The sequence below is a fragment of the Acytostelium subglobosum genome (genome assembly GCF_000787575.1).
Source record: "Acytostelium subglobosum LB1 DNA, scaffold: scaffold1, whole genome shotgun sequence".
NCBI classification, from domain to species: Eukaryota; Evosea; class Eumycetozoa; order Acytosteliales; family Acytosteliaceae; genus Acytostelium; species Acytostelium subglobosum.
Window position 1 is genome coordinate 343,271 of NW_012236531.1, and position 22,125 is coordinate 365,395.

General features: G+C 42.7%; 11 protein-coding genes across 11 annotated transcripts; 7 read left to right on the forward strand and 4 right to left on the reverse strand.

The window, feature by feature from the left end:
- Nucleotides 1-4: 4 nt before the first annotated feature.
- Nucleotides 5-1,706, reverse strand: SAMD00019534_001430 (hypothetical protein; the record flags this gene model as incomplete). Its single annotated transcript, XM_012903576.1, has 4 exons — nucleotides 5-470; nucleotides 565-693; nucleotides 772-1,358; nucleotides 1,431-1,706. The coding sequence occupies 4 exons, from the start codon at nucleotides 1,704-1,706 to the stop codon at nucleotides 5-7; spliced, it is 1,458 nt and encodes a 485-aa protein (XP_012759030.1).
- An 886-nt stretch (nucleotides 1,707-2,592) lies between these two features.
- SAMD00019534_001440 (hypothetical protein) lies at nucleotides 2,593-2,763 on the reverse strand (the record flags this gene model as incomplete). Its single annotated transcript, XM_012903577.1, has 1 exon — nucleotides 2,593-2,763. The coding sequence occupies one exon, from the start codon at nucleotides 2,761-2,763 to the stop codon at nucleotides 2,593-2,595; it is 171 nt and encodes a 56-aa protein (XP_012759031.1).
- Nucleotides 2,764-3,932: 1,169 nt separating this feature from the next.
- SAMD00019534_001450 (hypothetical protein) lies at nucleotides 3,933-5,150 on the forward strand (the record flags this gene model as incomplete). The annotated part of the gene is made up of 1 exon (XM_012903578.1): nucleotides 3,933-5,150. One exon carries the CDS (start codon nucleotides 3,933-3,935, stop codon nucleotides 5,148-5,150), a length of 1,218 nt encoding a protein of 405 aa, XP_012759032.1.
- Nucleotides 5,151-5,912: 762 nt separating this feature from the next.
- SAMD00019534_001460 (hypothetical protein) lies at nucleotides 5,913-8,714 on the forward strand (the record flags this gene model as incomplete). The annotated part of the gene is made up of 6 exons (XM_012903579.1): nucleotides 5,913-6,435; nucleotides 6,509-6,699; nucleotides 6,778-7,321; nucleotides 7,391-7,513; nucleotides 7,589-7,724; nucleotides 7,790-8,714. 6 exons carry the CDS (start codon nucleotides 5,913-5,915, stop codon nucleotides 8,712-8,714), a joined length of 2,442 nt encoding a protein of 813 aa, XP_012759033.1.
- Nucleotides 8,715-9,169: 455 nt separating this feature from the next.
- Nucleotides 9,170-10,397, forward strand: SAMD00019534_001470 (hypothetical protein; the record flags this gene model as incomplete). Its single annotated transcript, XM_012903580.1, has 4 exons — nucleotides 9,170-9,259; nucleotides 9,337-9,522; nucleotides 9,595-9,795; nucleotides 9,876-10,397. The coding sequence occupies 4 exons, from the start codon at nucleotides 9,170-9,172 to the stop codon at nucleotides 10,395-10,397; spliced, it is 999 nt and encodes a 332-aa protein (XP_012759034.1).
- Nucleotides 10,398-10,946: 549 nt separating this feature from the next.
- On the forward strand, nucleotides 10,947-11,339 carry SAMD00019534_001480 (hypothetical protein; the record flags this gene model as incomplete). Its single annotated transcript, XM_012903581.1, has 1 exon — nucleotides 10,947-11,339. One exon carries the CDS (start codon nucleotides 10,947-10,949, stop codon nucleotides 11,337-11,339), a length of 393 nt encoding a protein of 130 aa, XP_012759035.1.
- A 1,433-nt stretch (nucleotides 11,340-12,772) lies between these two features.
- On the reverse strand, nucleotides 12,773-14,389 carry SAMD00019534_001490 (hypothetical protein; the record flags this gene model as incomplete). The annotated part of the gene is made up of 2 exons (XM_012903582.1): nucleotides 12,773-13,657; nucleotides 14,348-14,389. The coding sequence occupies 2 exons, from the start codon at nucleotides 14,387-14,389 to the stop codon at nucleotides 12,773-12,775; spliced, it is 927 nt and encodes a 308-aa protein (XP_012759036.1).
- Nucleotides 14,390-14,721: 332 nt separating this feature from the next.
- On the forward strand, nucleotides 14,722-15,462 carry SAMD00019534_001500 (hypothetical protein; the record flags this gene model as incomplete). Its single annotated transcript, XM_012903583.1, has 1 exon — nucleotides 14,722-15,462. One exon carries the CDS (start codon nucleotides 14,722-14,724, stop codon nucleotides 15,460-15,462), a length of 741 nt encoding a protein of 246 aa, XP_012759037.1.
- Nucleotides 15,463-16,465: 1,003 nt separating this feature from the next.
- SAMD00019534_001510 (hypothetical protein) lies at nucleotides 16,466-18,562 on the reverse strand (the record flags this gene model as incomplete). Its single annotated transcript, XM_012903584.1, has 1 exon — nucleotides 16,466-18,562. The coding sequence occupies one exon, from the start codon at nucleotides 18,560-18,562 to the stop codon at nucleotides 16,466-16,468; it is 2,097 nt and encodes a 698-aa protein (XP_012759038.1).
- Nucleotides 18,563-19,695: 1,133 nt separating this feature from the next.
- On the forward strand, nucleotides 19,696-20,532 carry SAMD00019534_001520 (hypothetical protein; the record flags this gene model as incomplete). The annotated part of the gene is made up of 1 exon (XM_012903585.1): nucleotides 19,696-20,532. A coding segment is annotated over one exon (837 nt), but the record flags the coding sequence as incomplete, so codon positions are not given.
- Nucleotides 20,533-20,938: 406 nt separating this feature from the next.
- Nucleotides 20,939-21,598, forward strand: SAMD00019534_001530 (hypothetical protein; the record flags this gene model as incomplete). The annotated part of the gene is made up of 1 exon (XM_012903586.1): nucleotides 20,939-21,598. The coding sequence occupies one exon, from the start codon at nucleotides 20,939-20,941 to the stop codon at nucleotides 21,596-21,598; it is 660 nt and encodes a 219-aa protein (XP_012759040.1).
- Nucleotides 21,599-22,125: the final 527 nt, after the last annotated feature.

Consider the following 22,125-nt stretch of genomic DNA (forward strand, 5'->3'; position numbering starts at 1 on the left):
GGTATCAATAAAAGGTCTCCAATGACTTCTTGATGTTGTCGTCAATGATTGATTGGAAGACGAAACGGACATTGGACGTGTCGATGGCGCATGTGAAGTGGATGTACAGGGGTCGCTTGTGCTTGATCTGCTTCTTAAAGAGATCGGCAATGAATGTCGCGCCAGCCTTTGTCGACCCGGCCGTCCCAGTGAAGCCGTCAAGGTAGTTGGCCAGCGGGATGCGCTTGATCTTCTGCTTGAACAGATCGATCTTGTTCAAAAAGAGTATGAGCACGCTGTTCTGGAAGTAGGCGCTGTTGGATATCTCGTTGAACAGTTGCAGCGAGTCCTTCATACGGTTGGTCGTTGGGTCCTCCTCCATCACCTGGTCGTAACAATTCAGTGGCGCTACAAACAGTACTGCATAAACATTATCGAAGCAATGTATCCATTTCCTTCTATATGTCTTTTGTCCACCTACGTCCACCATTCTAATGGATTGATTGGATTGGATTGGATTGGATTGGATTTGTTAGTGTCTTGGACTTGGACCATGGTCGACCGTGTCCACGCCACAACACATACCTAAACTTCAGTCCTCTGAACTCTGCGTCTTCCTCGATGACGCTTGTAGTCTTTGCTCGCACTCGTAGTATATCTTGCTCGGTTGGTATGAATGAATCGGTAGTATAGGAGTCTAGGTTGTTGAAAAAACTAGTAGGTGTAGCGTCGTCATGGATGTTAGAGTCAGGCCAAGGGCTGGTCCAGTGTCAAGGGTCTTTAGTTACTTACTATGATGCTGAATCGTTTAATTGTAGGGCGGCCGGCATCTGGCCATCGGGGTTGCTCGCATTGCTATGATTGTATATTTGATTGAACTGTCGCTGTATCTCGTTTGATTGCCACAGTGTCTTGATGTCGGATATCACTGCCGTCCATGATATCAGACTCAATTGATTGAGTAGCTCGCCAGCGTGTTTAATACGTGCCGCCCTTTCCAAATTGATTGGATCCTCAAAGTACATCATATGTTGTTGTCGTGTTGTAGTTGTTGTTGTAGTAGTTGTAGTTGTACTTGTAGTAGATGTAGTTGTTGGTGTTGAGGAAGTTATTCCAATATTATCGCCATTACTACTACTACTACTTCCACTTCCATTATTATTATTGTTATTATTATTATTATTATTATTGATGTCAATGAGGTTGTTGCTCTTGCTAATATTATTATTAATGTTATCAATTGATGTGTACATGGCATCGAGTAATAGGTTCATCTGACTGACAATGTTCTCAAATATAAGCTGTCTACTCTCCTTATACTCATTCTCTGTGAAGCCTCCATTCTCCTTGATCAACTTCATCTGTTTGAATAATGTAGACTACATCGTGATGATTGATTATGAATGAGTGAGTATGAATGAATGAATGAATGAATGGAGTATTATATATACCTTGCCACTGTCTGATGCACCTAGTAATAGTAACTTTATGAGCCTGTTGGTATGAGCTTCTTTCCTGAGGTTCTTGTCTATCTCTTTGGACTTTTGCCGAGCATCTCTTGCTGAAGAGTCATCATGTGAGTTGCTCTTACTAGAGTGTTTAGATGACGAAGATGAATGTTTACCACTACTACTTATATTGCTACTACTGTTGTTATTGTTACTGCTGCTGTTACTACTACCTCCTCCTCCTCCTCCTCCACTATATATTGTTGATGATGATGACATTATTTGTTTGTTTGTTTGTTTGTTTGTTGATGTTCACAATAATATTATATATTTATATATATATATTTGTAGTTGTTGTAGTCTTTGTAGTCTTTGTCGTTGCAGACTAAAGAAGGTAGTCTTTGTATATTAGTGTAGTGAATGAATGAAGTAAGTGTAAGAATGAGTTGACGATGAATGAATGGATGAAGCAGAAACACATTAACACACACACACTCTATTACATACTCTCACTCTAACTCTATCACTCACTCTCTTCTCTAAATGATGTTAAGTTGATGATGCAATCTAATAAGTTATTAAGGAGCCAGTGTGACTGTTTGACGATTGAATGCCAATTTAATCAATGGTTGGGGGGTAGAAGTGGAAGTGGAACGGGAGAGACGCAATGTGGTTGTGGTGGTTTGGCATGAGACGGTGATCGATCCCAATTTGGGTGCAAACTGATCGATCTGCCACATGGTGGGGGTAATGGCTTGACACAGGCCCCCAATCATACTCCATAACAATGACATTTGTATATATATATAACTCAAAACAATCAAATATCTGACGTTTGACAATCAGATGATCACTCATTCAATCAACTATTCAATGAACACAATATTCATTATTAGCAACAAACGAATGATTTGATGACATGACGACGATAGAGTTGTGAAGAGAGACAGTTTATAAATAAGTATCTTGTACCAGAGTGAGCGAGTAAGTAGTATGCAGGAGGAGATAGTGATGAATCTGGTCTTGATCAGATCACTGTGATTGTGATGATGTAGGAGGCGACGTGGTCCTGGACAAGTACAAGTGGAGGAGATGGAGATGAGGTGGATGGACGAATGAACGAACGACCGAATGGATCAAGACACACAACAATTGGGGGGTGAGACTACCACCATGATGGGCGTTGACCCTGTTGTTGCTGCTGGTGCTGTTGTTGTTGGAACTGTTGTTGACGTTGTTGTTGCTGTGGAACCTGGCCCAAGTTACCCAAGTTACCACTGACCGACCTGTTGTTGGCCTGTTGAGCACTGGAGGCAGCGGACTTGTTGGCCATCATCTTGGTTAACTGGTCTGTAGATGTAGGTAGTAGAAGGAGAAGTAGAAGTAGAAGTAAAAGAAGAAGAAGAAAAGAAGAAGATGTTAGTATGATTGAGTACAGTGTGAGTAAGTATGTGAGGATGGTTGAAATGAATCCATGATAACATACCAAAGAGAGTCATTGTAAAAGAGTAGAATAATGGAAGTATAAAGTATTGATCTTTGTTGCTTGTTGTTGTTTGAATGATGATGTCCTTGGCCAATGATCAATGGTATTTATACGTTGTGATTGGGATACCATCCCTCCATCAATCCATCAATCAATCAATCTATCCATTATCAATCTCAATCCTAAACATTGAAACTGGATAACTAATATAGTATTGAATACTATAACTGGATGGAATATTTGATAGTATGCACATAATCAGTGATCAATGCCAAGTTGATCACACCTCATGTGTTGATGGTGATGGTGGTGATGGACCACCATTGATGAGAATGTTGACAATGTATTGAGACTTGGTGGGTTGGTTTGTGTGTTGTGGTAACAACAACAACAATGTGTAGAGTGGTAGTAATCAATCAGTCTTGTTATAACAAATATATTATTATTATTATTATTATTATTATATATCTAGATATTAGTATAGTATAGTATGTATATAAGGTATTGGTTACCTAATATGTAGTTAAGGAACTAACACTGTTTTGATAGTTGAGTAGAGTTGAGAGATGCTTGACTTACTACCTTATGAGATATTGGGAAACATCTTGTCATTCTGTGCACTTCCAACTCTTAACTCTGTATTCAAAGTATGTTGGAACTTCAACATCCTATCAAGAGATCAATCAATATGGAGGAGACTATGTCTTCGGTACTACACTCTATACATGACCACTGGCAATGCATCAATCATTCATCATCCAAACAACAACAACAACAACAACAACAACAACAATAATAATGAACATATAGACAATATATTATTACAACTATATAGAAATATAGTTGTGGTACAAGAAGAGAATGATGAGATGAATGATAATGATGTTGTTGATAGTGAGTGTACTATTACATCAATCGATTGGAGAAGATTATATCATGGTATTGATATACTTTCATTCACTGGTGGATACAAGGTTTGTTCACTTAATGGTCATAGTTCATCAATAACTGTCGTTGATATGGGATTCCAATCAATGAAGGAAAGATCATCTTCAAATATACCTTCACTTCTACTAAGTGGCTCAAAGGATACAACTGTTAAACTATGGAATCTAAGACATGGAAATGTACAAGCCAACGATATCTTGCTCACATACACCGAGCATACTGGACCGATAACTGCATGCAAGTTGATCAACCTACCTTTATCCTCAACGCCCAGCATTGTTGCCTCTGCTTGTGAGAATGGAAGGATATGTATCTGGAGCGCGTCGACTGGCGAGACACTATGGTCGACATTTGTTGGAACTCCAGTCAAGTCCATCGATGCCAATGAGCACATGATCATTGCGAGTGATCAAAGCAATGGTCTGCACTTCTGGCGAATCACCTTGGATGCCACCGATCAACTACACTTCACATTGATACCCAACTCATTCAAACGAATGCCCTTCCCCAACACTGCAATCCTTTCACTGCATCTGATCGAAACGATTCCAATCGATGAAGAAGAAGTGCATTGCCAATCATACAATGTTAGGAAGGACCCCGAACGAAGCATGTCCAAGCACAGACGTTTAAAAGATCCGGTACCCGTGAGAGTGGAGTTGGAGGACACCCTGGTCGGGGACACAAGAGAGGACATCACTTATCGAGAGCAGTCAGCCTGTGACCTAGAGATCAGAGTTCGTCTAATGATGAGATCAAAGTCCAGTGTAACAGAGTGCGAGAATGTACTGATACAAGACCTTTGCCTGGTCAGTGAGGCCACCGGTCGGGCGCTCTGTGGTGAGGGCTCACCACTGCAGTGGTACAACTGCGAGGACAAAGGAGAGACGTTGTCAGTGGCCACAACTCTATCGGATGACCGCTGCGACCCCGTTCAAGCATTGGTAGTGGCCAGCAGTAACAACACTGCCAAGTTGTTTGATAAGCCGTCGATTGGACTTGGCTGGCAGCAACGATCAAACATATCAACACTGCATGGACACTGTGGACGTGTTACCAGCGTTCATTGTGACCTCCAGAAGATTATAACAACGTCGTCCGACACCACCATTAAGATATGGTCGCGATCCACCTGTCAACTAGAGCGAACCCTGACCGAGCACAAAGATGCCGTGCTGTCCAGCCGACTGCTTGGGCCGCTGCTGGCCACGGGCTCCAACGATTCTACCATTCACCTGTATAACTTTAACTATTTCTCCGACGACCTCAAGGTCAACGACTCCGAATGATTGATCTGCTTACGAAGCTAGAGATAGAAAGGATGTCTGTTCAATGAAGCAATGATCTGACAATGCACCAAATAGGATGGATGACCTTTGCAGTCCTGTCACCACACACACCAATAAGTGATCTTTGCTCGGTTTCTCGGTTATCATAAGGACCACCCGAGTTGCCCCACACATCAAAGGGGGCCTGCCTTTTGAAATGAGTGTGGACCCGAAGCCTGTTTGGCCCACCACTTGATTGAAAACCAGGGCTTTGGCCCACACTCAACAATCTAATGAAAACTGTCACTTGATGACGATGGATGATGATAGTTAGTGATCTTGTGAGCCTGTCGTCAAGGTTGCGATACAGTGTTGTATGGTTGTTGGTGTGTGTTTGTGTATCATTACTTCCCTCACTGGTCCATTGATCAACCCCTACTTTGGCAATGGGCCTCCATCACTGAATGATTATTGTTGCAAGATTTATCTTTGTTCAATCATTCATTCATTCATTCATTTATACATACACTCATTCATTCATTCATACATCAATTGGGCCAAAGGACATTGGGCCATCATTAAATGCTTACCAGCTAGATATTGCAAGATACATCATTCAATCAATCAACATTGATCCAAGGCCAAAGCAATATCCAATCACAATCATTCAATCATTCATTCATTCAATCAATCATTCAAACAGATACATTGTACATATCCTACAACAACAACAACAACAACAACAACAACAACTAAGCTTTGTACAGTATTACTACTACAACAATGAGCAACAACACTCCATTCACTTCATCCAGCCCAGTATATATCAATGGCGACAATGTTAGTAGTGATGTAGTTGTTACCATGCCATCACCTTCACCAGGCTCAACATCATCCTCAGCATCATCAGTCACTCATTCACCAAGTCTAAACACAAAGAACAAAGAGAAAGAGAAAGACAAAGACAAAGACAAGGAGAAGGAGAAGGAGAAGGATAAAGACGCCAAGGACAAAGACAAGGAGAAGGATAAGGGATCAATCAATCAATCTGGAAGTGTTATAAAGTCATCACAAGGTGTACAAAGAAGTAGGAGTAGCAGTGGAGATAGTCATAAGATAACAGAGTCATCGGATAAGCTTAAGAAGTCACACTTCCATCCTATACAGTTGATCTCTGGTATCATAAGGTCATCGAATGGTGGCGATCACGAGACACCAATCGTCACCAAGACACTGGCCACACGAATGAAGAGTGAGCCTCACATCAAGCGATTCAAGCTACCCTCAACAGAGACTCTAATCAATGGTAAGTAGCAGGACTCTACTTGGACTTGGTCTTGGTCTTGGGCTAACTCACTCCTTCACTCAATCAATCCTAGACTTCTCTGCGGCGTTGTCCAAACAGATTTTGCTGCATGGTAGATTGTATCTGTTCACTAACTACTTGTGCTTCGAGTCCAACATCTTTGGCATCAAGTCGACAGAGATCATCGCGCTCAAAGACATAACATCAATCCAGAAGAAGAAGTTCCCAATAGGCGTCAGTATCCTCTTGCAGAACGGTAACAAGGTATGTGAATATGAAAGAATGAGTGAGTGAATGAGCCCTAGCCCAAGACTGCCTGACTAACGACATCCTCGAACACAGCACATCTTCGCCTCATTCATATCGAGGGATAAGGCATTCCAGGAGATACTTACTGTGTTGCGTGAAGCAACTGGACAGTCACATGAGGACGTCTCATCACATGGTGATGATGATAGTAGCAGTAGTAATGTGTTTGACTTTGTCGATGAGTCAGACATGCAACAGAAGCTTGCGAATGGAGTGGGAGGTGGACTGGTCAACGAGACAAACTTTACCAACGAACAGGAAGACAGCGGAGCAATCAATCAACAACAACAACAACATCAGCCAAAGTGTCCAGATGTTGCAGTCGTTGAGGTCATGGCCTCAACAACTCCACCACAACAACATAATAATATACATGATAAGCAAGAGATATTGCCGCCAAGTACAAGTACAAGTACACCACTGCATCCAGATGTCGTGGTTGCACCATCGCCAGCAACAGTGGTCGTATTGCCAGTGCCAGTGGTAGTGAAGGAGACCAACCCATTCGATGAGCTCTATGGCAACACTGAGCAATACCTATCCACTGCCGAGCAGACATCCATGTTGGAGAGTAATGGTAAGTTGCATTTCTCCCATCCATCCATCTATCCATGGACATGACTAACTCCCATCACTCGTTATCCAGTATCCGAGTTCAATGAACTTCTCTCGGACAGCTTCAACATTAGTGTTGTCAACTTCTTCAAGGCATTCTACTCTGATCAATGTAACTTTGCTCAACTATATCATCAGAAGCGAGGAGACACAAGTATGTATCATGGTCCGCTCACTCATTCAATCATGAGCTCATCCACTAAGCCTTCATTCCAATCAATCATCCTAGGCATTGTCGTAAAGAACTGGAGTCAACGCGAACGGTTTGGAACTGTTCGAGAGTTGGAGTATATAGCACCGGTAAACTCGCCAATCGGTCCAGACAAGACAAGGATACAAGAGACACAAAGATATCATCTCACCAGGTATGTATGATTGGTTGATTGGATGATTGACTGAGTGATACTAACAGGTCCACCACCCAACTTAGTAACAAGCTACTAGTAGAGACGGACACTATTATGATGGACATACCATATGGAGATCACTTTAGGATTGAGGCCAAGTGGGATGTCACTCAGACATCAGAGTCAACGTGTAACTTGAAGATAAGCCTGTGCGTGAGATTCATCAAGAAGACATGGTTCAAGAGCAAGATCGACTCGACGACGTCCAAAGAGTCAAAGGCATCCTTTGTCCAATGGATACAGATTGCAAAGCAGGAGATCCTCAAGACAATGTCCATGAAGACCGCCGCTGCACCTGCACAGACGATCGTCGCGCCCCTGACCAAGCCGTCGACGTCCTCGTCGTCCCTGTCCACACTAAGCATGTCAAGCCGCACCAATGACACCAGCAACAACACAAACATACCAGTACCATCGAGCTTGGGCGTAGAATCGCCCAAGCCCAATGTTACCAATGCCACAGCACGTCGACATCTCCGTTCGTCCTCAGTCGCAGTCAACAACTCGAATGCCTCACTCAATCAATATATCAACAACAACAATCCAGCCTCACCTGCCAATACCAATGCCAACAGTCCATCAACATCATCAAACGAACTTACATCGACTACACCTCCAAGAACACCAAGACAAACCGAACGCCACAACACCCACAATACATCCACATCCAACCTAGCAACCTCATTATCCTCATCCAAAGTCAACAACAACAACGACTCTACAACATTATCAACATCAACAACAACATCAACAACATCAACAACAACAGCAACATTCAAACTTGAGATATACTCAAAGTATGGACGTGTTAAGCTGTCTGGTATACCATTACTATCATTCATACTTCTTGCCATTGGGCTGTATCTCTACCTCTTGCTAAACATTGTTGGTCTAAACTCACGTATTGAGACCATCAACATGTTACTATCCAATGCATTAATAAAATGATAATATACATATATATATTTAATATATGTATAAGTATATGTATTACCTTGAGATACTTCCACTGCATTGTCACCCGTCCAGCCACGTCTGCTGCCTTTCCATGTCCTCGACCACACCAAAGTGGTGTCGAATCAAGTCAAACACATGATTTTGACCTTTCATTTGTTTCAGATCAACTCACTTTAATGACTCATCTCAATGACTCATTCATTCATTCATTGTTAGTATTATTATAACATATATAGATAATATATCTGTTCAATTCAAATTGAACTTGTTGTTGTTGTACATTAGATCTATCCATCTCTACCTACCACCACATCCACATCCACTTCCACTTCCACTTCCACCTCTTCCTCAAGCATAAGCACAAAGGACAAGGAGTTAGCATTCAATAATCAACCAAACAGATAAATAATAATATATATAGTATTTAGAAGTAGTAGTAACAAGATATGTTGACAACACTTATCGATGGACTGTTAAGTATACAGATATTATATGTACCATTGCTCTATTACATTGTTATTGCCCTGTTGATACTAGTATGTCACTCACCATTCATTCACTCATTCATTCATGATACTAACTAACTCATTCACTTGGATTGGATATTGAATAGGCAGCATGGGCAGTATATTTGTTGTTTATAGAAGAGGAGGGTCCACTCTGGCTACCTGGAGAGTGTGTATATGTGAACCCAGTCGACTCCACCGAGCACTCATTCCCATCGATCACTGATTCCAAAGCTTCACTATATCTATCACTCATCGTGCCAGCCTACAATGAACAGGATAGGTTGCCAAAGGTAAATCATTCACTCATTCATCCATTCATTCGTTCATTAACAGACACTAACTCAATCACATGATGAACTTAGATGTTGGATGAGACATTGACATACTTGCGTAACAAGTCCAGGAAGGACTTGAAGTTCTCATATGAGATCATCATTGTGGACGATGGTAGCAAGGACAAGACTGCACAGATTGTTCAGACCTATGTCCAGAAGGAGTCAGTCGACAAGATCAGATTGCTCAAGCTCAAGAAGAACAGAGGCAAGGGTGGTGCAATCAAGAGAGTATGCATTCATTCATTCATCCATCAATCAATCAATCATATTCTAACTCAACATCAATCAATCAATCAATCTATTTATAGGGTATACTATGCGCAAGAGGAAAGTACTGCCTGATGGTGGACGCGGATGGAGCAACAGACATTGCAGACTTTGATAGGATTGAGGATATGATGCTGATGGTCGAGGATAAGGGACAGGGAATCGTTTGTGGTTCACGATCACATTTGGTCGAGAGCGAAGTCGTGGCCAAGCGATCGGCCCTCAGGAACTTCTTGATGTACGGCTTCCACCTGTTTGTCCAGACACTCTGCGTCAAGGGCATCAAGGACACGCAGTGCGGATTCAAGTTGTTCTCGCGAGCCACTGTCCGCGACGTGTTTATCAACCTGCACATTGAGCGCTGGGCCTTTGACGTGGAGCTGCTATTCATTGCTCAGCAGCTCAACATCCCCATCGCCGAGGTGGCTGTCAACTGGACCGAGATCGATGGTTCCAAGCTGGATCCATTCTCCAGCTCCATCCAAATGGCCAAGGACATCCTTCGCATTAGACTGAGATACCTATTCAGGATATGGTCATTGAAGAAGGTCAAGACAACTTAAAGTTCGCGAACATCCTCTTCATCATCATCATCAGCAACAACAAACGAACACGACACGACACACATAAACAATCAAGTAGGAGTGGTGTATACCTTACCTCCAGATGGGATTCCATCATCAATCAATCACACAGGAATACGTCTGTACATGTACATGTTGGCACCTTTCATTCATTCATTTAATCAATCAATCAATCATTGTATAACTATGACATGGGGTTATAGAGTATAAGTTCCTACTCCTCGCTCACTCACTCAAACATGTACATTCCGTCGTATGTCAGGTAAGACCAAGAACAATGACACCCTAAGTTGGTTACAAACCGTGTCCTTTCGTTTGTTGTGACTCGGTTTTGATTGAATCTCACCTGACAGAAAAAGTGATCAGATTTGAAAAGCTATCACTTCCCAAAAAGGAAGTGTGGTCAAAGGCCCAAGTATCCATTTCCGCTACGACCTCAAAGGTATAAATAATCAAACTGGATACATTGTCAATACCATCCAATTATCTCTCTCTCCCCTCATACATACAAACAAACAAATACATACAATGAAGTCATTCCAAATTATTGCCGCCTTGATGCTGGTCACCGTGACCTTGGCCTACGCCAGAAACGCCTACTTTGTCTTCTCTGATAACACTGACGAGTTCACCATCAAGCTTACCAACCCAGCTTTGATCCAACATGCCCGTGACCTGATTGCCAACAGAACCCAGGACGGACGTGGAATCATGGGCAAAATCATCCCCCGTGACACCTGGTACAACTGGGAGTGGTCATTCTACCTCGACCCATCCACCATCTCCTTCTTTGACATGGCTACCGAGGTCTGCGACGCCTCCATCTCCTACGTCGAGGAGCACCTTAACGAAGTTGGTGGCGCTCTCCTTCCAGGTCGCACCTGGTGCCCATGGGCTTCCCACCTTGTGCGTGAGATCTAAAGATCCTCACTCATCATATCTGAATCAATAAATATATATATATATTTATTAATCTTTATTATTCTTTTGAAAAATAAAATATTCCAAAGCTTGTGATTGATCTTAGAAATACCCAGGTCCCAATCCAAATTTTTTGATCAATCTTTCTACAATGTATATTACAGTCTCCTTCTAATAATATTTCATTGCAATTGGGAAATTTGTTAATTGTTTTTTTACATATATTTCGAGCAACTTGTATATTAATTTGTCATCTTTGTCCAATACCCCTAAGATTGATATATACTCTATATAGTTTACTTGAAATATTTGGAATGGTTTCATAATAATTAAGTTGGTTATTATAAATTGATCTCAATTCAAGTGATTCAAAGTTGTTCAATTGTCCATTTTCTAGATGTGAAGTATCAAACTGAGTGAATGTTCCAAGGACAACCAACTCTTTTAAAGAAGATGGTAGTCTAAATATTCTATTAATATTATTATTATTAATATTATCTTCTTGATCCATAAGTTTATAAACTATTGATAATAATATCATTTTCTCAATTGAAGAAGGAGGAGATCCATATAAATAAAGGTATTCATCTAATATTTCCCAATGGATCAAATTGTCTGGAAGTTTTCTAAAACGGAAAACTATATATTCATAATTAAACTGGTCATTCCTCAAACATAGGTGCTTCAAATTAATCGGCCAAATATTTTCTTTATAATCATTTGAAATCCTATCAATAGTAATAGAAGTTATTGTATCCATATCTTTAAGTGATATTTGATTAATCGAATCGAACACTTTTCAAGAAAATTGTTGATAAAGTGTTGGGCAAGGCTGGGAGATCCAAAGTATAATAAATTGAATTACTTTGTTTGATGAATCTACCTGCCTTGTATTCCAAGCAAGTCAATCTTGAAGGGAGAATATTGGGACTTGAAACTTTTACTATATTTAGATAAAGTATTTCCAGGTTTGGGAATAAATGATCAGATGACTGTTTGGAATCAACTGTGGTTGATAGTTCTTTTAGTGACCTTGGAAAATTCCTTCAATGAATTTAATATCATATGGATAATAAAGTTTCAACTTTGTCAATCCTTCAGGAAGTAATCCTGTAGTCCAGGTCATACATCTAGGAATTATTAAAATTTAATTTAAACAAATATTATTAATAACTAAAGGTGGTAGTGTATCCATTTATTTGTTTATATACATGAATGATCGATTATTGGGTTGACAATGTAATAATGTAATGAAGGTCTTGGAACTTGTTTAAAGGTTGGTCCAGCATCCAGGACCAAAGCTCAAATAAAAATAAAAAATTAAAATAATTAAAATAATAAAAAAAACAAAGAGATAATAATGATGACTGCAAATGGAGAGATGGTCGTTGCTAATGGACAACAGCAATGACACAAAGACTCGAAATGGGTGTTTAGTTTCTGCCAACCTTCTTCTCGATGGACTTCTTGATGAGGTTGATTCTGGCGCGACGCATGCGGAGGGTACGCTTGGCCTTCTTGGCGAACTTGGGGTCGGCGGCCTTCTTCTCTCCCTTCTTGGCGGGGGTTGGGTCCTTGCGGATGGCAGCGTGACACTTGGTGTAGATGGCCTCGAGATCCTTTGGAGCAATGTTGGCCTTGATGTACTGGCTGTAGTGCTTCTTGTAGTCCTCCTCAGACTCAGTCTGGAGAAGCTTCATGTGCTCAGCGACGTGGTTGCCGAAGATGTACTTGCGGAGGACATCAGCGTTCAACTTCTTGGTCTCGGCGTTGTATCCGACGAAACGGGTCTTCTTGTGTGGCACGTAGAGACCACCATCGCAGGCACCCTTCATGACGGCGAACACCTTGTTACCGGTGGAGGTACGGGTGAGACCGACATCGAGGAAGGCCTTGAATGGACGTGGCTTCTCGTCGACTGGCTTGACGAGGAAGTAGTCTCCGGTGACCTTCTCTGAACCCTTGTACAGGTCGTTGAGCTTGAGCTGGGTCAACAGACGACGGGCCAGCAACAGACCGGTGGCGTAGGCGGCGGCGTAGTTGGTCAGACCAACGGTGACACCGTAGCGGGGCAACTCGGACGAGTAGGCAGAGGCCAAGACGAAGTCACCGACGATCTTGGAGTAGACGATCTGGGCGGTGATCTTTCTGTTGGAGACACGGGCAACAAGTCTGTACTTGGGGGAGTTGTACTTGTTCTTGTCCTGGGTGATGAGACGGTGTCTCTGCTGGTAATCGGTCTTACCCTCGCGTCTTCTCCTGAAGTGGACCTGGTACCTCTTGAAGTAGGCCTTTGACTTTACGACTTTGATGAAACCCTATAAGATTGTGATGTTGGATGATGGTGTTGTTTGATTGACGAATAAGCATTCGAGTTTGGTTTGGATACGTTTGGGTAAGCATTGAGTAAGGTTGACGATTATACCTGCCTTTGTTAACTAAACTAAACGTTTTGGGGTATCCCCATCATGCATGCACCATTCATTCATTGTAATCTCTAGCATCACACCTCTAACTCTGGCTGCTGATGATGTGATCAAACTTGTGACTGACGACGACGACGACCTTCTCTCTCTCACTATCTCGAGATGGGGAATTGTACCATTGGTAGTAGTAGTAGTAAATTTGGGGTGAAGGATAGAAGCGCTAATAGGATTGGGATTGGATTGGGAAATGTGGTATGCTTGTGAACTGAATCATACCATTATGCAGTCTGTATGTGATGATCGATGACTCTGTCTGATTCCTAAACTGAATGAGATTGATTCATTCAAAGAGGTCGTGGACTGCACATCCTCGCTCACTCCATCCCACTCACTCGTTTTCAAAATTATAACCAATAATAAAACAAAACAAAACTTGAACAACATCTAATTTTGTCGAACTTCTGGTTCAATTCCAATGAATAAATGAATTGGTCAATGATAACCTAGGAATAGTCGTGGATGTCACCCATAGATATATCATCACATGATGATGATGAAATCTTAGGTGATAGTCGAAGGTACCTGTCCAGGGACAAAGACATGGGTTAGCTCAAATGTGGACATAGTGATAAAGTTGCAATGTTTATTGAGTAAATAGTACCATCACTCCTTGTTGACATAAGATATTGACAGGTTGGGAATGATTGTTTGATTAAGTGAGTGTGTGTGTGTTGATTGGATTCTGATTTGTGATTGGTGAGTGTCAAGTTTTGTGGTGTGACCTTTCCAATCAAATTAATGATTAGGATCTGTGTGTGACTCTTGGAACAAATGATCAAGTGCTTGTGTTGTGCCTCCACAACCTTTAAAGTCCACCCATTTGCAATCAATCGTCATAGTTATACATACATCAATCAAACATATAATAATAGACAGTTGTAATAATATAATCAAAAATGTCAACTACACCATCTACATCAACATCTAAGCCTGCTGCTGCTGCGACACCAGCACCAGCAACAACCACATCTACATCTACATCATCAACAACATCAACAACAGGTCATAGTTCGAAACCACCCTCAATCCCAATCCCAACATCAACACCAACACCAACTCCAGCACCAGCCACACCATCAACACCAACCAGTGTACATAGGGAGAAGGAGAAGAAGACGATAGACAATCAACCAGGTATCATATTCAGAGCGCACAACATCCGTATCGAGAACACATCCAACAAGCCATTGGTCGCCATCGTCAAGATGGACCAGAATGCACACTACATTGAGGATGTTGGCGTGGGCCTCAATATCGGCCTCCCTGGGGGCGGCGTCTCGACCAACGTCAAGAAGGGCACAAAGAGCACCGGACCCATCCAGCGTCTGGCGCTGCCCGAGGGCAAGTCGCACGACGTTGACATTGACGGCAAGAAGGCCTACGTGTCCGTGTTCCGATGGGACACTGACAACTATGTCGGTGTGATCGAGGATCGTCTGGTCAAGAAGGGCAAGGTGCTGACAATCAAGCAGGAGCATGTGGACATCTCATTTAATCCAAACTTCAGACCGGCCAGATATAGCGAGTCGTTCAACAAGGTGGACACTGTCACACCTCCAATGTCGCCTGTCGTCCCATCTGTCCATGTACATAGTAGCAGTGGCGGCAGCAGTGGACACACAACAACCTCACCATAATAACTTGGGATTAGTTCCAGCAGGAGAAAGGAAGAAGAAGTCTTCATTCATGCAACAACATACACACAACATTGTTAATAATAAACCATAAACTAATATTATAAGCGACACATATTATCGTTACGGTCACGTGATCAGATTATCTGATCAGCTGATGGGTCACGTGACCAGATTATCTGATCGGCTGATAGGTCACATGACATTAAAGGTTAAAATTGGTGAGGTCCTCACTGGACTCATTGGCAATATGAATGACCAAGATAAACAAGAATGGTAAATAATATCCGGATCGAATAAATGAATGAATGAATGGATGTGGTCGTGCTGTTCAAGGCAGTTACCCTTCATTTGAAATTTACTAATGCATCACGATTAGATATAGAGATAGAGGTAGGATGGTCAGTTGCAACTTGGTGCGCACTGACTTACATCAGATAGCGTGGCTGTTGTAAATGATTACATATGACTACCATTGTTACCTTTATTCAAACAATGATGCTAGATAGATAGATAGATAAGCGATCGAAACGATACGTTGTTACATGTATAGATACTCTGTAAACAATCACATTTGGACGATCGTACAGTTTGTTGGTGTTTGGAGAGTGTAGTAGTTCTCTCTCCTCTCTCTCTCACCAACGATGGCACATGCAATGATTAAAGATGTCTAAGAACAGATTCTGATCAACATTGACGAGAATCAGCGCTACGTCTATCTATTTGATAGGCCTCGTATGAGCATGACTTGACCATCATCAGTGAGGAGTAGAGTTGGAGGAGGAAACACAGACAATCACCATCCATCTTTGTCATTACATCTTACACGCCTGTTCATCTTGTTGTAAGATGATGCCAAAGATGGATGTTGGCATGACTGATGATTATAACAACAAGCAAGTAAACTACAGGAGATAGATAAAGAAAGAAGATAATGATTGATTGATCGATAATCAAAGAACGTAAAGATGTCTTTATTTCAAACTAAAGGGACGTTTAGGCTGATTTAGTCAACTTGCTCCATCTGTGATTGCTCGTTGGAGCTCTCAAGGGGTGGAACATCATCGGAGGTGGTGGTAGAGGTGGTGTCGTCGGCGGTGGCATCGTCGGAGATTTGGAGACCGAGCTTGATCATGCGGTGGATACGGGTGGCGAATGAGTTTGGCTCGTCGAGGGCGAAACCAGAGGAAAGGAGGGCAGTCTCGAACATGAGGACAACAAAGTCCTTGAAGTTCTTTGCCTTGTCGTTGGCACGCTTGCGGAGCTCGACAATGATGGGGTGGTCTGGGTTGATCTCGAGGGTCTTCTTGGAGGTCATGTAGGTGGACATTGAGTTGTCACGGAGAGCTTGGGCCTTCATGATACGCTCCATGTTGGAGGACCAGCCAAACTCAGAGGTGACGAGCACGCATGGCGATGTGACGATACGGTTGGAGAGGACGACCTTCTCGACCTTGTCTCCGAGGACCTCCTTGATCTGCTTGCAGAGGTTCTCGTTCTCCTTCTTGTCGTCCTCGGCCTTCTTCTTCTCCTCCTCAGTCTCCTCAAGCTTCAGTCCCTCCTTGGTGATGGAGACCAGCTTCTTTCCGTCGTACTCCTTGAGCTGCTGGACGGCGTACTCGTCGATTGGGTCAATCATGTAGATGACCTCAAGACCGCGCTTCTTGAGGGTCTCAATGAATGGTGAGGTCTCGACGGTCTTCTTGGACTCTCCGGTGATGTAGTAGATGTCCTTCTGGTTCTCCTTCATGCGGGCAACGTACTCCTTCAGGGTGGAGAGCTCGTCACCGCTCTTGGAGGTCTGGTAGCGGAGGAGATCGGCCAACTTCTCACGGTTCTGGGTGTCCTCGTGGATACCAAGCTTCAGGTTCTTGGCAAAGGACTCGTAGAACTTCTTGTAGTCCTCCTTGTTCTCGGCGATCTCGTTGAAGAGCTCGAGGCACTTCTTGACGAGGTTCTTGCGGATGACCTTCAAGATCTTGTTCTGCTGGAGGGTCTCACGAGAGATGTTGAGTGGGAGATCCTCAGAGTCGACGATACCGCGGACAAAGTTGAGGTACTCTGGGATGAGGTCCTGGCAGTTGTCCATGATGAACACTCTCTTGACGTAGAGCTTGATGTTGTTGTGCTTCTTCTTGGACTCGAACATGTCGAATGGGGCCTTCTTTGGCACAAAGAGGATGGCCTTGAACTCGAGCTGTCCCTCGACAGAGAAGTGCTTCTGGGCCAGTGGCTCCTCCCAATCGTTGGAGATGGACTTGTAGAAGGCGGTGTACTCCTCCTTGGTGACGTCGGATGGGTTCTTGGTCCAGATTGGCTTGGTCTTGTTGAGGATCTCGTACTCAGACTTGGTCTCCTTGACCTTCTTCTTCTTGTCTCCCTCCTCCTCGTCGATCTCCTCAATCTTGGCGTCGGATGAGTCCTCGGCGGTCTTCTCCTTCTCCTCCTCGACCTCCTTCTCGACCTCCTTGGTGACGTAGAGGGAGATTGGGTACTGGATGAACTCAGAGTGCTTCTTGACCAAGTTCTTGATCTTTTGCTCGTCAAGGTAGTCGAGCTGGTCGTCCTTCATGTGGAGGACAATCTTGGTGCCGCGGCCCAATTGCTCACCTTGGTCGATGGCAACGGTGAACTCACCACCGGCGGAGGACTCCCAGATGTATTGCTCGTCGTCGTTGCTCTTGGAGTGCACGACCACGGTGTTGGCAACGAGGTAGGCAGAGTAGAAACCGACACCAAACTGACCAATCATGCTGATGTCAGCGGCGCCAGACTGCAGCTGCTCGACAAAGTTCTTGGTGCCAGAGCGGGCAATGGTACCCAAGTTCTTGATCATTTCTGACTTGGTCATACCGATACCGGTATCGATCAAGGTCAGAGTCTTGGCCTCCTTGTTGGGGATGATTCTGATCTCCAACTCCTTCTTGCTGTCCAACACGGTTGGGTCAGTGAGCGATTGATAACGAATCTTGTCCAGCGCATCAGATGCGTTGGAGATCAGCTCTCTCAAGAACACCTCCTTGTTCGAGTAGAAGGTGTTAATGATGAGTGACATCAGCTGATTAATCTCAGCTTGGAATGTGAATCTCTCTGGCTCAGACATTTTCTATATTATTATTATTATTATATTTGAGTTTGATTGTTTGATTGATTGATTGAATGAATAAATTTAAATGTTAGTTTATCTGATGTGCAATATTTGTTTGTTTGATTGAATTAATATATAATTAATAATAATAATACATACCTTTTGATATAAATATATGTATTGTTATGTACGTGTATGAATAAGTATTGTGAATAATGAATGAAGGATGAAGTTGAGTTGTTGGTGGGCCTGCAGGGTAGAGTTAATATCATTTCCTGTTCACACTCACCCGAGTCCAAAGATCGTCAGTTCTTAATTCATAAAAAATAATATAAAATTAATGTTTATGAAATTTCAATCAAATTCTCTATCAATTACCAATGAAATTTCATCCAAATACACAACCAATCAAGTAATGACTTCCAACTCATTCATTGATGCCACTTTGGTTCGCCAAGTTAGACATTCATTCATTCAAGACTTGAACCATTGAGTCACATGTCAATGTATATTACAACAATATGGATATGAATATAATACTGGATTAATTGATTGACCATTCAACATCAATCAATCAATCATTCAATCATCAGACAAATGGAACAATACCCGATTCCCTGATGATGAGGGAAAATGATGAACAACTTTTGTTTGTCAGTTCATCATAGAACATCAATCGATCAATCAATCATAATACCAATACATCAACATCAACAAATATCAATGACAACGACAATGACAATGAATATGATGATTGTTATGTTGGTGGCATCGACTTGCCTCTTGTCAAGTTCACTGCCTTTAGCTCACGCCTTTGATTACTTAGCTTGTTATGATAGTCCTGTCACTTGCAAACCAATTGGTGCGCCATGTTCCGAGTAAGTGGTATACAATACTACCTTTAACATATTGGAAGATCCATCTCTAACAACCAACAACAATCACAATCAAACAAATAGTTTTGATGACTTATCGAGAGAACGTTGCACTATTGGAGCATATTGTAACAATGCTGCTAAAGTATGTGCTCCCAAAGTAGTGTTGGCCAAAGGCGAGAGATGTAGCTCTTCAACTCAGTATGCTTGTGAATATGGTCAGGATTGTGTGGATGACAAAGGAGTGTACTCAAGCTCAAGTGCCAACTTGACATGTCAGTATGGCCGCTACGCCACACTTGGTCAGCGATGTGTATCAGATTACTCTTGCGCCTCCATCTTCATGGAGTGTGTGGCAGGCATCTGCCACAAGAAGCCAGACGAACAGTGCCAGAGGGACAATATCAATGGTGCGCAGGCTCGGGCACTCCAACTGCCCAGTGCGCTCCAAGACGCGGCATCAACGAATCATGTGAGGATCACTTGTATCAAGACCAATGCCAGATTGGACTGGTATGCACTTACGTCGACAGCACCATGACCAACAGAACATGTGTCCCACTGTCTTCCAAGCCTGAGGGTTCCGCCTGTGTAGAGCCTGAGCTCGATCTAACGCTCAACGGAAGAATCCCGCACATTGAATGCGATATGTCCAAGGGGCTCAAATGCATCAAAGGCACCTGCCAGAAGTCATTGCCACTGCCCAGTGGCCCAGCCGACTGCAGCACCGCCTTATCGTGCGATTATCAACGATGCCAGTGCCCAACTGTCAACTCCACGATAGGCTACTGTGATTACATTTACAACTACGACTTGGCCTGTGCCAACAGTATCCAGGACCTGGTCAAGTGTGCCCTCAAGTACAAGTGTCAGACTACGGCACAATACTACTCGCCCATGTCTTGTCTCTATCGACACTGTTCAGACGTCATCTGCAACAACAAGTGCTCGACATCACGTATCAAGATCAGCACATGTGGACCATCAGAGGAGGTCCTCTATCCAACTTGTAACCTACTCATAGCACCCACTGACGACGATCTTCCTTCTGTCGGTGCCATCCAAATTCCATCATCACTGATTGTCTTGTTCATGTCGACCATCATCAGCTCAATCCTATTATTATAAACGTCCGTTCAGCCCAATGTCCAATCAATCAATCTAAATATGGCTGGTGAAGAGTCTATCATCTCAATGATAAATCGATTCCCTCATTTCGTCCAACTTCCAAATTGATCAAGTTGACATACATACAATCATATCATTTTCTACATTTAAATGCCTCGACCCATTTGGCATCTCCAACCAAAACAGTCTCAACTTGACATGCTAGTACAGAGGTTATGCAACTCAAGGTGAAGCATGTGAGACCCCCGCCTCATGCTCGTCCAGTTCACTGGTATGCCAGGCCGGTATATGCCAGTTGCCGCCAACCAACAAGTGCGAATTGGACGACGACTGCCCCATTGGCCAATGGTGTAAAGATGACCTCACTCCAACTGCCGCCTGTGTTCCAATGGTTGGACTCAATGGTGCATGTGAAGGATATACTTTCCATCTTCAATGCCAACTTGGACTGGTCTGCTCCTTTGTCGACGGTACCAGAACTAACCAGACATGTATCCCTATAGCCTCCAAGGGCGAGGGCGAGCAATGCTACGACACCGATACGTTCGACCTTGATGGAGTTATCCCACAATATGAGTGTGATCTCTCCAAAGGTCTGGTGTGCATAAATAGCACCTGCCAGAAGCCATTGCCTTTGTTCCCGGGCGTCGTCAACTGCACCAAAGACACCGTTGACAATCCAATCTGCCCAATTAGTACACAGCATTGCAACTGTCCAACAATCGGTTCCACTATGGGAAGTTGTGCTTACGGCAACAACTACAACTCTGAGTGTGCCAACTCTATCAAGGACTTGGTGAGCTGTGTGTTGAAGAATAAGTGTCAGTTGGTATGGATAAGCAAATATTCACCAAACACATGTTTCTACAAACATTGTGGAAGCATAGCCTGTAACAACAAATGTTCACCTCAACCAACCAAGAACAGCAGATGTGGATCACAAGGAATCTATTCAGCATGCAGTGCCTACTCCTCTGGAAACACCCTCACCATCCAATCAATCACCACTTTTGTCCTGATCTCAATGATCATGGCAATTGTTATTTAAATAAACATCATTCATTAATATTTAAATATACATCTATCAATCAATCATGCCGATATCTACCTATTCGATGAAACCCATTATTGATTGATAGATGTATATTTAAATATTAATGAATGATATCAGCATGATTGATTGATAGATGTATATATCGCATGGGTCACATCCATCATTCAATCAATCAATCATGCCGATATCCACCTATTCGATGAAACCCATTTTTAAAATTCATAGCTTATTGACACCTATCATTTCCAAATGAGGCAAAATGAGGGATGTCCAGACGAGACCTGTGATCATAGATAAACACTGGTGTAATCTTTGTCATCAATATCAATCAATTCAATATTTGAAGTACAACAAAGATGAATATTTATTATTTAGTTATTATTATAGTGTTGGCATCTGCCTTCCAAATATCCAATGCTCAATCACCCTATGTTGGTTGTTCGGAGAATCCAATAATATGTCTTGGAAAAGGTGCAAAGTGCGATGTGTAAGTATTGATCAATTCTGGAATCATTCCACAC